The sequence below is a fragment of the Pipistrellus kuhlii genome, unplaced genomic scaffold (genome assembly GCF_014108245.1).
Source record: "Pipistrellus kuhlii isolate mPipKuh1 unplaced genomic scaffold, mPipKuh1.p scaffold_m20_p_6, whole genome shotgun sequence".
Classification (NCBI taxonomy): domain Eukaryota; kingdom Metazoa; phylum Chordata; class Mammalia; order Chiroptera; family Vespertilionidae; genus Pipistrellus; species Pipistrellus kuhlii.
Window position 1 is genome coordinate 33961302 of NW_023425562.1, and position 15791 is coordinate 33977092.

Here is a 15791-nt window from a genome sequence, read left to right on the forward strand (position 1 = left end):
CCGAACTCTGACTCTGCCAGAACATCCCCCACCACCACCACCACCACACCCCTACCCTATCCCTCCTATCTTTGCTGACAGACTTCTCTCACAGGGCAAGGGGCAAAGTTGCACAGAGCTAACCAAGCCATGCTCTCTGGTTCCATATTCAGAATTCTTAAGGAAAATGCTCTGATTGGCATGGTGTATGTCCAGTGCCCATCCCTGGACTGATCAAGTAGGTCTAGATACGTGGGATGTTACAGTGGCCCAGCTTGGGTCAGGTGCCAGCTCCAGATTAATCTGGAATGTCACAGCTCTTCAGGGGAATCAATCACATGATTAGAGTGCAGGGAGGATCTTTTCCCTGAAGACTTGCACATCAGCAATCTATAGCAGAAAATAGCAGTCCTCCTTCATATTGCTTTGTGGTTGTCAGTTCCTTATACAGTCTTCCAATTAACTGTAATATGAGTTCTTTTTTTTTTTTTAATCCTCACCTGAGGATATTTTTCCATTAATTTTTAGAGAGAGTGCAAGAGAGAGGAAAAGATAGAAATATTGATGAAAGGTAAACACATCAATTGGTTGCCTCTACATGCCCTAACTAGGTCCCTGGGCTGGGGAGGAGCCTGCAACTGAGATGTGTGCCCTTGACTGGAATCAAACCCGGGACACTTCCGTCTGCAGGCCGATGCTTCATTCACTGAGCCTAACCGGCTAGGGCTATAATGAGTTCTTAGAGGAAGATATCTGTATCCCCAGACCTAAGACAATATCAATTGCAAATAATTTTTAATAAATCATGAACTAATGAATTACTATAATAGGTTATCTTGTCAGATCTTGTCATTTCATGTCATAACTAGTGAAAATAACCTGACAGTTCTGAGTTCTAGTCCTGGCCAATTCGTTTATGAGTCCCCAAACTCAGAGCTTCGGTCTCCTCTATGTGAAATGAAGAGCATCTCTGTTCTTTGTTCCTTGGAAAAAGTGAATTTGCATTGAAAGTTAAAATACTATCTTATTTGCATGGAAAAGTTAAATTTTTTTTTCAAAGTTTGCTGTATCTTTATCATATCCTTACTTATGGGGGGAAATATGAAAGTTGTCAATGTTGGCTACACCAGTCAGAATATCTCCTAGTGTCCTTTCATCTCTATAAGATATATAATAGATTTGTCTTCTCATTGGAGTACACAGACTTTAAATTATGTTCTTAATAGTGATTCCCACAGGTAAATCTTACCCTCCAAACGGGTTACAAAGCATTTTAACCTCCCTAAACATTTCTCTGTCTTTTTTCTGGTTTTTAGGTTTTTGTCAAGCGGGAAAGGATTTGCGTTTGGTATCTCTGTGTATGGAACAAATCGACATCCCAGCAGGATTCCTTCTGGTGGGGGCCAAGTCTCCCAATCTTCCTGAACACATCCTAGTGTGTGCTGTAGACAAACGATTTCTGCCGGATGATCATGGGAAAAATGCACTTTTAGGTGAGTATTTCACGCCTATAAAATTCCTTCCAAGATGGGGTTAAAATACAAATTTATTTTAAATTATCACTGAATTTCTTGAAATCGCAGAATTAGTTGAGGAATATAGAGTTTGGCAAAAGTAGATTTATAGTTGTGAGTATGCAAAACACAGTTTATTCTTATATTGTAATTTATTATATTATTTTCCATCTGAGCAAATGTAAAATTACTTTTACCCCTATATAGTTTAGTGCAAGTATGAAACGTTTTTCCTGTTAACTTCTTATAAATTGTTTTTTAATTTTTTATTCATTCTCAAAACACCTGATGTCAGGTCCTCTCAATTATTCAACTGTGGATTATCTACTTTGTAACTTACTTGTAGTTTTTCCATACCACTCATTATTTATACCTACCCTTGGTTGATGTGATTCTCATTTTATATTTAGCATTAGTTATCTAACATAATTAGGAAAAAATATATCCTATACAATAAGACCCTAATATGCAAATCGACCAAATAGTGGAATAACTGGTGGAACAATCCATCCCCATAATCGGCATTGATCACCAGGGGGCAGACACCAAACACAGGAACCAGAAGCTGGGCTCACAGCTGACAAGCACAGTGACAGTGGCAAGATCCTCTCCCACCTCCACTGCAGGAAGGTGGTAAGGAGCAAGGGGTCCTGGACTCGAGAGGGATGTCTGACTACCAGTGGACATCCCCTGAGGGGTCCCGGACTGTGAGAGGGCACAGGCTAGGCTGAGGGATCCCCCCATTGTATGAATTTGTGCACTGGGCCTCTAGTGTGTGTGTGTGTGTGTGTGTGTGTGTGTGTGTGTGTGTGTATACATATGCATACCTTTATCTCAGAATTGTTTTGCTTTCTAGTATGCTGTGCTTTACATCCATGTGACTATTTAGTAACTACCAAATTATATTTCTTAATCCCTTCACCTTTTTTACTCAGCCCTACAACAACCACCTCTCTGCCCCTCTCCCACCCTAATCAGGCAAACCCTTAGTTTGTTCTCTGTATTTATCAGTCAGTTTCTGTTTTATTTATTTGTTCACTTTGTTCTTTAGATTCCACATATAAGTGAAATGATATGGTATTTGTCTTTCTCTGTCTGACTTATTTCACTTAGCACAGTACCCTGTAGGTCCATCCATGCTGTCACAAATGGTAAGATTTCAGTCTTTTCTTATGGCCAAATGTTACTCCATTGGACTTATATACCACATCTTTTTTATCCAGTCATCTGTTGATGAGTTCTTGGGTTGCTTCCGTATCTTGGCTATTGTAAATAATGCTGTAGTAAACATAGAAGTGCACATATCTTTTTAAATTAGTGTTTTGGATTTCTTCAGATATTTACCCAGAAGTGGAATTGCTGGGTCCTACAGAAATACCATTTTATTGTGTTTTGTTTTGTTTTTTGCTATTTTTTTTATTTTGATTGTTGACATTATTACAAATGTTCCCCATTCCCCTTTTGCTCCTTACACCTAAACCCTGCCCTTTTCTCCCTCTGGCCCTAACCACATTTTTGTCTGTGTTCATGGGCTATGTATACATGTACTTTGACTATTTTCTTCACCTTTCATCCTGTCTGTCCCACCCACCTCCCCTCATACATTTGTCAGACTGTACCATGTATCCATGACTCTGGTTCTACTTTGTTCATTAGATTCCACATGTAAGTGAGATCATATGGTATTTGTCTTTAAGATCATATGGTAAATGTCCACAGCTTTTTTTATTCACTCATCTATCGATGAGTACATGGGCTATTTCCAGATTTTGTCTATTATAAATACAATAACTCTGCTATGAACATAGGAGTGCATATATTTTTTTTCTGATATATATTTTCTTAGAAAAGTGGGACCACTGGGTCAAAAGGCAGTTTTATTTTTAATTTTTTGAGGAAACTCCATACTGTTTTCCACAGTGGCTGCACACCAGTATAATTCCTACCAACAGTGCACTAGGGTTTCTTTTTCTTTACATCCTCTCCAGCACTTGTTTGTTGATTTACTGCTGGTAGCCATTCTGGTAGTTGTGAGGTGATGTGTCATTGTAGTTTTAATCAGCATCGCTTTGATGATTAGTGATGTTGAGCATTTTTTCATGTCTGTTGGCTATCTGTATGTCCTCTTTGAAAGGTCCTTTGTTCATTTTTAATTGGATTGTCTGTCTTCCTGGTGTTGAGTTGTATATGTTCTTTCTATGTTTTGGAAATTAAACCCTTATCAGATGTATCATTGGCGAATATGTTCTCCCATACAGTGAATTCCCTTTTCACTTTGATGATGGTTTCTTTTGTTGTGCAGAAGCTTTTTAGTTTGATGTGGTTCCATTTGTTTATTTTTTCCTTTGTTTCCCTTGCCCTAGGTGATACATCAGCAAACATACTGCTATGAGAGATATCTGAGATTTTTGAGATTTTACTGCCTATATCTTCTTCTAGGGTTTTTATGGTTTTGTGACTTACATTTAAGTCATTTAAACATTTGAGTTTTTTTGGTGTCTGGTGTAAGTTGGTGGTCTAGTTTCATTTTTTTCATATACCTGTCCAATTTCCCCAGCACCATTTATTGAAGAGACTATATTTACTTCATTGTATACTTTTGCCTCCTTTGTCAAATATTAAGTGACCATAGAGGCAGGGACTGGTTTCTGGGATCTCTGTTCTGTTCCATTGATCTCTATGCCTATTCTTTGCCAGTTCCAGACTATTTTGATTATAGTAGCCTTATAGTATAGTTTGATATCTGGTATCCAACTGTGTCCTACTATCTCAAGATTGCTAAGGCTATTTGGGTCTTTTTTGGTTCCATATAAATTTTTTAAATACTTTTTCTAGATCTGTGAAATATGCCATTAATATTTTAATCTATGAATCTATAGATTGCTTTAGTATGGGTATTATAGTATGGCTATTATAATGATATTAACTCTTCTATCTATGAACATGGAATTTGCTTCCACTTATTTGTGTCTTCTTCAGTTTTTTTCTTTAACATCTTATAGGTTTTCAAGTACAGGTCTTTTACCTCCCTGGTTAAATTTATTCCTTGGTACCTTTTTTTGTTGTTGTTATTGCAGTATTAAATGGGATTGCTTTCTTAGTTTCTCTTTCTGAAAGTTCACTATTTGTGTATAGATTTCTGGATATTGAGTTTATATCCTGCTACTTTCCCAAATTCATTTATTAGATCTAGTAGTTTTAGGGTGTAATCTTTAGGTTTTTTATATATATATAATATTATGTGACCTGTGAATAATGACAGTTTTACTTCCTCCTTTCCAATTTGGATCCCTCTCTGATCACTGTGGTAGAACTTCCAGGACTGTGTTGAATAAGAGTGGTGAAAGAAGCCTTCCTCTCTTATTCCTGATCTTAAGGGAGACACTTTTAGTTTTTGTCCATTAAGTATGATATTGGCTATAGGTTTTTCACATATGGCTTTTATTATGTTGAGATATGGTCCCTTTATTCCCGCTTTGGTGAGATTTTTTTATCATAAATTAGTGTTGGATTTTATCGAATGTTTTTTTCTGCATCAATTGATATGATCAACGTGGGTTTTATCTTTCATTTTGTTTATGTGATGTATCACATTTATTGATTTGCAAATATTGTACCAGTCTTGCATCCCTGGAATAAATTCCACTTGATCATGGTATGTAATCTGTTTAATGTATTGCTGGATTTGATTAGTTAATATTTTCTTAAGAATTTCAGCATCAGGGATATTAGCCTATAATTTTCTTTCTTTGTAGTGTCTTTGTCTAGTTTTGGAATTAGGATATGTTTGGCTTTGTAAAATGAGCTTGAGAGTATTCCCTCCTCTTGAATTTTTTGGAATAATTTGAGGAGGATAGGTTTTAGTTCTTCTTTGAATGTTTGGTAAAATTTGCTTGTGAAGCCATCTGGTCCAGGACTTTTGTTTGCTGTGAGTTGGTGTGTGTGTGTGTGTGTGTGTGTTTGTTGTTGTTTTTGTTTTTTACATTACTGCTTTAATTTCATTAATTGTTATTGGTCTATTTAGGTTTTTTTATTCTTCCTGATTGAGTTTTAGAAAATTGTATGTTTCTAGGAATTTGTCTTTTTCATCCAGGTTGTTCTATTTGTTGGCATATAGTAGTTATTCATCTTCCTTCCTCCCTCCCTCCCTCCCTTCCTTCCTTCCTTCCTTCCTTCCTTCCTTCCTTCCTTCCTTCCTTCCTTCCTTCCTTCCTTCCTTCCTTCCTTCCTTCTGTTGATTTCAGAGAAGGAGAAAGCTAGAAACATCAATGATGAGAATCATTGATCCACTGCCTCCTGCATGCCCCCTACTGGGGGTCTGTGGAGAGTGGCTACAGCGTTTGGACAGGTTCAAGTTTTGGACCAATGAGAGGACATAGTCCTCTCGTGGTAAAGCCACATGCAGGTCCCAGCTTGGAGGGCAAAGCCCTCCCAACACAATTACAGCCAAAGGCTATTGTTGTAAGCTTGACCTTACGGTCTGAACCTGTGGTCCTAGGTGGCTTAGTGATGTGGACTGTGGGAGGTGCAGCAAGTACTAACAAAACAAAACTTGATAAGAATTCTCAGGTGCATGTAATCAAAACTAAATTCAAAACTCTCCAGAACATTGTAAACATCTTGACCATGCCCTTGCTTTGCCTCATGGGATCTGACTATAAAATAAAGACTCAGCCGAAACCGGTTTGGCTCAGTGGTAGAGCGTCGGTCTGCGGACTGAAAGGTCCCGGGTTTGGTTCTGGTCAAGGGCATGTGCGTTGGTTGTGGGCACATCCCCGGTAGGGGGTGTGCAAGAAGCAGCTGATCGATGTTACTCTCTCATTGACGTTTCTAGCTCTCTATCTCTCTCCCTTCCTCTCTCTAAAAAATCAATTAAATATTTTTTTAATTGTTCTTTAAAATAAATAAATAAGTAAATACTCAGCTTGCAGGCTGTGGCACTGTCTCTCCATCTGAGAACAGTGTCCCACCTGGCCCCAACTACATTCTCTTGTCTGTTTTCTTTAATCCTTCACCGCCCTGAAGTTTACCACTGGCCATGCTGGATGCAGTTCAGAGATTGAGCCCACAACCTGGGCATGTGCCCTTGACTGGAATCAAACCCATTATTCTTCACTCCACAGGCTGATGCTCTATCCACTGAGCCATACTATTTTCTTACAATCCTTTATATTTCTGTGATGTCAATTGTTACTTCCCTCTTTCATTTCTGATTTTATTTATTTGGGTTCTCTCTCTCTGTTTCTTTGTAAGTCTGGTTAAAGTTTCATCAATTTTTTTAAATCTCTTTTTATTGATTTTAGAGAGGAAGGAAGAGGGAGAGAGAGATAGAAACATCAATGATAAGAGTGAACCATTGATTGGCCGCCTCTTGCAGGCCCACATCCTATCCACTGATCCAACCAGCTAGGGCAAGTTTCATCAATCTTGTTTTATATTTTCAAAGAACCAGCTCTTGGTTTCATTTGGAATTGGTTTTTGTTTTTGTTTTTAGTTTCTATCATTTATTTCTGCTCTGATCTTTATTATTTCCTTACTCTGAGCTTTCCTGGTTCTTTCTCTAGTTACGGAAGTTCCATTTTTAACTTTTTAAGGATCCTCCATACAGTTTTTCATAATGGCCGCACAAATTTGCAGTGTTCCCTTTGTTTGTTGATTCATCAGCCTTCTCCATTTCTTCTTCTTTCTATGTCCCCTTTGTAAGCTGGTCACTGAAAGTTTTATTTTGTTTGATTGATCTGACTGAGAATTGTTTGGGTGTTATATCTAAAAAAATCATAAGCTAGTTTGAGTAAAATGGGAATGGGGATCTCAAGGAACTCATCCCAGGAAGTACAGCTAGATCTCAAAGAAACTGGAAAGTTGACAATGCCCTGAGTTCACCCATCACTGCCCATGCTCTTCTATCTACAGACCAGCTTCCTCTTCACATTCCTCTTTGTTCTCTCCCACACCTTAGCTGACATGTGGTTGACATAGTCCCAACTTGGGTTCCAATTTTACAAAACTTCATAAATTCAAGGTCCATGACTACCTGACTGACTCTTCGTAATTATTTCAAAATTTTAGGAGAGATGTACTGATTATCCCAGATTGACTCAGATATTGGCCCACAGTCTAATTGGTCAATTCCACACAGTGGGCAGGGCAGAGAACCAGACCAGCAGGTTGTCTAAAAAGGGAGTATGTGGGAAAGAAATAACAGACATCTCTAGGACCAAGCCTTTTCCTCTTTTTTATGTCAATTATATGTTATTATCCACTCTGTTTTCCATTGTCTTTTTAGAGCATTAAGCATTTTAAAAATTATTTTCATTCTGCCAAAACCTGTTTGGCTCAGTGGTAGAGCGTCAGTCTGCGGACTGAAAGGTCCCAGGTTCGATTCTGGTCAAGGGCATGTACCTTGGTTGTGGGCACATCCCCGGTAGGGGGTGTGCAGGAGGCAGCTGGTCGATGTTTCTTTCTCATCGACGTTTCTAGCTCTCTATCTCTTTCCCTTCCTCTCTGTAAAAAATCAATAAAATATTTAAAAAATTATTTTCATTCTTACACTGTTATGAAATAACTGCTAAAATACTGTCCCTGTGTTTTTCCTTTAAATTATTATTTTTTAAATTAGGAAATTATTGAGTCAAAAATGCTTAATAATTGTGTGCTTCTTATATATAAAGGTATTGTAACAACATACAAGGCCACCAATAACTTGGGTTTCCGTTCTTCCAGGGTTTTCTGGAAACTGTATTGGCTGTGGAGAAAGAGGATTTCGGTATTTTACGGAATTTTCCAACCACATTAACTTGAAGCTCACCACCCAGCCAAAGAAGCAGAAGCACTTAAAGTACTACCTAGTCAGAAGCTCCCAGGGTGTTCTGTCGAAGGGACCTCTTATCTGCTGGAAAGGTAGCCTCCACTTCTGGGCGGGGAAAGGGAAGGGAAGGGAATGAGGACATTGTCATAATGACAAGTGGCCCATTCAGAATTCAGGTGTGTTATAGATAAACATCCCAAGTTCAGAATGCTATCCAAAACCCCAACGCTTTCTGGCAGGTTATTTGATTTGCTTTTGATTTTTTGTAGAGCCTATTCAAGTTTAGGAAAGTGCATGTCTTTATGTGTTTGTCTCTTGGGAGGGTGGAGTATAGCTCTTGAGGGGGAGGGGGTTATGGACTCTTTCTAGCTCTTCTGTCTTTTGGTGTGGACCTCAAAGAGTCAGTTTCCTGATTACATGCTCTTTCTACCTTATTTAATAGGTTCTTTGGTAATTTTCAAGCACCTATATTTTTCTGTTTTAATTAAAACTATGCATACTTCAGAATAAATAATGGTCTCTTCAGAATACCTGGGAAAATGCACTGTTCAGTTGACAAAGTTTTATTTTATTTTTTTAGTTAGGAAGAGCTTAACTAACATATTTATAGAAATGAATCCAGTTGAAACTTCACATCTTCATGTGTTTGAGGGAATTTAACACAAGTTCTAATAATTATTCTAATGCAGTAGAATATCTAATTTTTATTCTTTTGATCAGTTTCTTATATGCTGAGATTTTTTTTCTGTTATTCATATTACTATTTTATAGACAATATGATAATTGTTTATAATGTTTCTATTTGTTGTCTGTGCAATATTTTGACCTGACCATGAAAAATAATATAATAAATCCAAATTACAACTGTAGATTTGCCTCTGAGTCTTTCACCATATTTGCTTGTGGTTGCATTTGAAATGACATTGTGTAACTCCTTTGGAAATGGCTATATGTTCCAAACCAGATGTGAGCTTAATTTGTGACTACTAAGTCATAAATATAGTGTATTTATAAATAACTCTTTATTCTAATGAAATTTAAGTAATTTTCCTATAGAAAAATTGTTCTCTGTAGAGCAAAAATAAGTTGGGTATTGTCTCCTCCCCTTTTTTTTCAGTCCTCATCTGAGGACATGCTTATTGGTTTTAGAGAGAGGGAAATGAAGACAGAGAGAGAGAGAGAGAATCATCGTTGTGAGAAAGAAACATCATTTGGTTGCCTTCCCTGTACGCTGCATGGGGATAGAATCTGCAACCTAGGTATGTCCACTGACCAGGAATCAAACCCACAACCTTCGATGTACTGGATGATGCTCCCACCAACTGAGCCACACTGACCAGGGTGCCTCCTGGCCTTTTAGCTGCCCTTTAAAGCTTTTGTTTTGGTTGCATAAAATATTTTTAACTTCTTATTTAGTAGTCAGTGACATCTCATCTTTCTGGGAAAGAATGTCTGTGAAATAGTTTGTGATACAAATGAGTGACTTCTGAAGTCTCACATTTATAGCAGTTGCTGGAATTGGAATTTTATGTCTATATACACATATACTACCATATAATATCAGTTTACAAATATTCATATATGCACATAATGTGAAAATATCCTCTTAGGTGAAATACTAGTATACTAGCTCTTTAAGGAAGATCATAGCATAGAAGGAGATAAAAAAACTGCCTCTACCCCTTGCTTGTATCTGATAAACTTGGAACACTCTAAACTTTAGAGTCTAAAGGAACCTCTACAATTAGTTTTGTCATTTATAGCCCATTTATTATTTTTTAATTAAATTTATTGGGGTGACATTGATTAATAGTATTATATTGGTTTCAAATATACATTTCTATGGTACAAAATTTGTATATTACATTGTGTGCACACCACCCAAAGTCAAACCATCTTCTGTCACCATATATTTGGCTCCCTTTACTCACCACCAGTATGGTAACCACCATACTGTTGTCTGTGTCTGTGAGTTTCAGTTTTATATCCCACACCTGAGTGAAATCATATGGTCCTTAGCTTATTCTAACTGACTTATTTTGCTTAGCATAATATTCTTGAGGTCTATCCATGTTATTGCAAATAATAGTATTTCATCTTTTCTTATGACTTAGTAGTATTCCGTTGTATACATGTACTGCATCTTCTTTATACAGTCCTCTATCTGAGGATACTTTGGTTGTCTCCATGTCTTGGCCACTGTGAATAATGCTACAATGAACATAGAGGTGCATATATCTTTGCAAATAAATGCTTTTGGGTTTTTCTGGTAGATACCCAGAAAGATTTCTGGGTCATATAGTAACTCTATTAATTTTTTGAGGAACCACCATACTGGTTTCCATAGTGGCTGTACCAGTTTACATTCCCACCAGTAGTGAATGAGGGTTCCATTTTCTCCACAATCTCTCCAACATTTATTATTTCCTACCTTATTAATAATAGTCATTCTAACAGGTATGAGATGGTATCTCATTGTAGTTTTGATTTGTATTTCCCTAATAGCTAGTGAAATTAAACATATTTTCATATATTTATTGGCCATTTGTATGTCTTCTTGGGAGAGGTGTCTGTCCATTTTTTTAATTAGTTTATTTGCTCATTTTTTAATTGGATTGTTTGTTTGGTATTGAGTTGTATGAATTCTTTATATATTTTGGGTATTAACCCCTTGTCGGAGCTATTGTTTGCAAATAGCATCTCCCATATGGTTAGTTGAATGGGAAACTATATTGAAGCATCTAAAGGTGAGCAAATGGAAACAAACAGGAGAGGCAAGAAGGCAAAAAGGCTGAGATGTGCCAGGTAGCCATGCAGCCAGGAGCTCATGGTGGAGCTCAGCCTGGAAAAGGGAGGAAATTGGATGTGACTGGTGCTCCCTTCAGCCAAGAGGAGCAGAGAAAAAGAACAAAAACAGCCCAAAATCAGCAGGAGAAAGGAATTAATAAAAATTAGAGCAGAATTGAATGAAATGATGAACAAAAAGACCATACAAAAGATTAATTCAACAAAGAGCTGGTTCTCTGAAAAGATTAATAAAATTAGTGAACCCCTGGCTAGACTCACTAAGGAAAAAAGAGAAAAGACTCATATAAATCAGAAAGGAAAGAGGAGAAGTTATGACAGATATCACAGATATATAAAGGATCATACTAGCATTCTGTGAAAGATCATGTGCCACCAAATTCAATAACCTGGAAGAAATGGATAAATTCCTAGAAATATATAACTTTTTTAGACTGACTCATGAAGATTTAGAAATTCTAAATAGACTAATCAACAGTGAGAAAGTTGAAACAACCATAAAAAGTCTCCCAAAAAATAAAAGTCCAAGACCAGGTGGTTTCATTAGTGAATTCCAAAAAACATTTAAAAAAGATTTGATACCTATCTTCTCAAACTCTTCCAAAAAATTTTTTAAAAGAGGCATACTTTCTAACATACTTTTTGAGGCCACTATAACCCTGATACCAAAACCTGACAAGTATAATGCAAAAAAAGAGAAAACTACAAACCAATATCTCTGATGAATACAGATGCAAAAATCTTATAAAAAATACTAGCAAATAGAATCCAATAATACATTTAAGAAATATCACAATCAAGTGGGGTTCATTCTGGAGGCACAAGGATGGTTCAACATACACAAATTAATCAATGGAATACATCACATTAGCAAAACAAAAGATAAAAATCACATGATTTTATCAATAGATGCAAAATCAAGAAGAAGATATAGAAGAAAAGTATTCAACATAATAATCATATGTGACAAAACTTCAGCCAATATCCTACTTAATGGGAAACACTGAAAGCTTTTCCTAAAAACGTCAGGAATAAGACAAAGATGCATACTCTCACCACTCTTATTCAACATTAAAGGCCCATTGCACAAAATTCATGCATGGGTAGGGGTCCTAGGCCTGGCTGGCAATCAGGGCCGAACTGTGGGGCAACTGGCCTGGCACTGGCGGGGCAATTGGGGGCCCCCTGCTGGCACCTGCCTTTGCTGGCCTGGGGCCTGTGGGCTGGGGGCAGCTCCTGCGTTGAGTGTCGGCCCCCTGGTGGTCAGTGTGCATCATAGCACTGGTTGTTCCACCGGTCATTCTGCCATCAGTCAATTTGCATATTAGGCTTTCATTAAGTAGGATAGTTCTGGAAGTCTGAGCCAAAGCAATCAGGCAAGAGAAAGAAATAAAAGGCATCCAAATTGGTAATGAACAAGTAAAAGTATCATTCTTTGCAAATGACATGATTCTGTATCTACAAATCCCTAAAGACTTCACCAAAAACTATAAAAACAATAAATATAGTAAAATTGAAGGATACAAAAGTCAATGTACAAAATTCCACTGCTTTCCTATATGATAACAATGAAAACTCAGAAAAAAAATAAATGAAAAAAAAAAATCCTTTTGCAATAGCAACCAAAAGAATAAAATACCTATGAATAAACTTAATAAAGGAGGTGAATGACCTCGCTACTGAGAACTAAAAAACATTATTAAAGGAGATTGGGGGAAGGGAGATGGGATGGAAAAATATCCCATATTTATGGCTTGGGAGAATCAACATAAAATGGACATATTACCCAAAGCAATATACAGATTTAATACAATCCCATCAAAATCCCAATATCAGTTTTTAAAGAATTAGAAAAAAACACACATAAAATTTGTATGAAACCACAAAAGACCCCAAATAGCCAAAACAATCCTGAGAAAAAAGAACAAAGCTAGAGATATCATACTATCTGACTTCAAATTATACTACAGAGCTAATATAATCAAAACAGCATGGTACTGGCAGAAAAACAGACACACAGACCAATGGAACAGAATCGAGAGCCCAGAAATAAAACCACATTTTTATGGGCAAATAATTTTTTACTAAGGAGCCAAATTTGGTTCTGGGGAAATTGGAAAGACATATGCAAAAGAATAGCCCTAAACTACACTTTGTCCCCAGGTACCAAAATTAATTTAAAATGATTCAAATACTTAAATATAAGACCTGAAACAGTAAATTTTATAGATGAAAACATAGGTACTAAACTTATGGACCTTGGCTGTAGAGAACATTTCATTAATTTGACCCCCAAAGTCATGGGAAATAAAGACAAAATTAAATGAATGGGACTATGACAAACTAAATAGCTTCTTCACATGCTATCTCAAGACTAATATGATAAAACATATAGTATAACTTTGTTGGAAGTTGCAGTCCAGAACATTGTCATAGCATTTGCTATCTACCTGAACCAGTACAAGATATTATTAAAATGTATCAGAGGCTAAAACCGGATGGGCTCAGTGGATAGAGCATTGGCCTATGGACTGAAGGGTCCTAGGTTCGATTCCAGTCAAGGGCATGTATCTTGGTTGCAGGCACACCCCCAGTAGGGGGTGTGCAAGAGGCAGCTGATTGATGTTTCACTCTCATCGATGTTTCTAACTCTCTATCCTCTCTCTTCCTCTCTGTAAAAAATCAATAAAATATATTTTTAAAAATGTATCAGAGACCCATATTAGCTTAATTAAAATGAAGCTTGGTGTTTCATGATCAGTAACCAACTTGAATATTGTCTACCTATTTCCTTTAATAAGAACTGAGAATAATAATTTTAACATTTCTAATTTTTTCTTGCACTCTTGAATATAAGTTAAGGTTAAATGTAGCCTAGCTTGACTGCAGGATATTGTTCTACATTTAAATCAATCCTGGGCATGCCAAAACCGGTTTGGCTCAGTGGATAGAGCGTCAGCTTGTGGACTGAAAGGTTCCAGGTTCGGTTCCAGTCAAGGGCCTGTACCTTGGTTGTGGGCACATCCCCAGTAGGGGGTGTGCAGGAGGCAGCTGATCAATGTTTCTCTCTTATCAATGTTTCTAACTATCCTTCTCTCTTCCTCTCTGTGAAAAATCAATAAACTATATTTTTTTATTAAATAAATAAATAAATAAATAAATAAATCATGGGCAGCAGATTAATTGGTATTTAAAAGCTTATTAGATTTTTAAAAACTATTAATAGTTTAACTTCAGTCTTACCCATAAAATTAGTATGACTATATTGGTTATGAGTAATTTTTTCCCTGGGAACTAGTCTGTGGGTTAAAAATTCTGATCATTCTTTGTGACCATTTCTTGGTTTTCTGAACATGACATCTGGCCCTAGGAAGGCAAATTGTGTTCACTATGTTGAACATTCTGTTGGAGTCAGGACTAAAGCCAGAGGGACCTCAAATAAGGAAAGTGGTTGCCATTTAAGGAGCAGCCATTTATTTTAGAGATTTTATGGATTGTCTCCTTGTCACCTGTTTTAACATAATATTGGGCCTCCACACATAATGTGACTCTCATTCTTTTTCAGAATGTAGAAGCCGACAATCCTCTGCTACTTGCCACTCTATTAAACCAAACGCTTCAGTATCATCAACGGTGACCCCAGAAAATGGCACAACTAATGGATACAAATCAGGATTCATTCAGACAGGTAATGGGGCATTTTATTTTGGCATTTCAAACAGTCGATGTATATTTAATGAGGCATTTAAAATTTACTCTTGGCTGGTTTGAACAGACATGTTTTAAAATAGAGATGAATTACTTGTTACTATTAGAATTAGGACTCAGCATTGAGATAGGCCAGTCTCTGGGTGACCAGAATCCCAAATCCTGCCAGTGCTAGGACAGGATGGAGAAAGGGACTGATAGTTGACAGGAAATTTAACTGAAACATAGGGCCCATTTCTAGAGGCAATAAGTGGAAATCCAGATAAGAAAGTCTGCCTCATAGCTGTCAGGTTACATGTTTTGGGGACAGAAGTTCCAGGGTATGTCTCTAACTAAGCCCAAAAATAAGGTGTATTGTCCCAACTGGGATAAAAAGTAAGGTCCCAGGATAGGACTGAGGATCATAGCAGAAGAATCCAGGTTCTAGTTTCTAGTGGTTCAAGATAGGAGCTTGGATATGAATAACCAGATAAAATTTTAGTGCCTGAAACTATGTTACAGTATCACAGCAGGATCAGCAGAGTGGACAATCTGATACCGAGCAGATAAGTCACTAGTCTAAGGCCTCTGAAAATTCTTTCAGTATAGAGAGGACTGCACAGGCCCAGGCCCTGAGGTCAGAACAAGGCTTTAGGTGAGAATTAATATTTCCAGGTGATGCAAGGGCTGGAGGGCTATAACCAAAAAGATCAGGGCAGATAGTGTTTGAGAAAATTATTCAGGAGCAAGTCTAGGTTATATCTTAGGCAGGAAGGAAAGTGTTTTTAAAGGACTTGTGAGTTTTTTTCAGTGCACTTGTATTTTGTAAAGTACCATTTTACTCATCTGATATGCAGACTTCATAGCATATGTGTTTTGCCAGTATCCAGTCAACCATACAAGTTAAAAAGAAGGCTGTATTTATTTCACTGTTTAGCATTCCTCTTTAAAATCTATGTGAAATTCTGATGAGCTGATAAATTATTTTTATTTGTTTC

At 37.1% G+C, this 15791-nt stretch overlaps 1 protein-coding gene across 1 annotated transcript in view; it reads left to right on the forward strand.

Annotated features, from left to right (window-relative positions):
* Nucleotides 1-15791, forward strand: part of GREB1L (GREB1 like retinoic acid receptor coactivator) — a 198644-nt gene that overhangs the window by 112108 nt on the left and 70745 nt on the right. The window contains exons 6-8 of the mRNA XM_036418475.2: nt 1296-1472; nt 8217-8393; nt 14672-14794. Of these exons, the coding sequence (XP_036274368.1) occupies nt 1296-1472; nt 8217-8393; nt 14672-14794 (477 nt within the window). The remainder of the gene's footprint in view (nt 1-1295; nt 1473-8216; nt 8394-14671; nt 14795-15791) is intronic.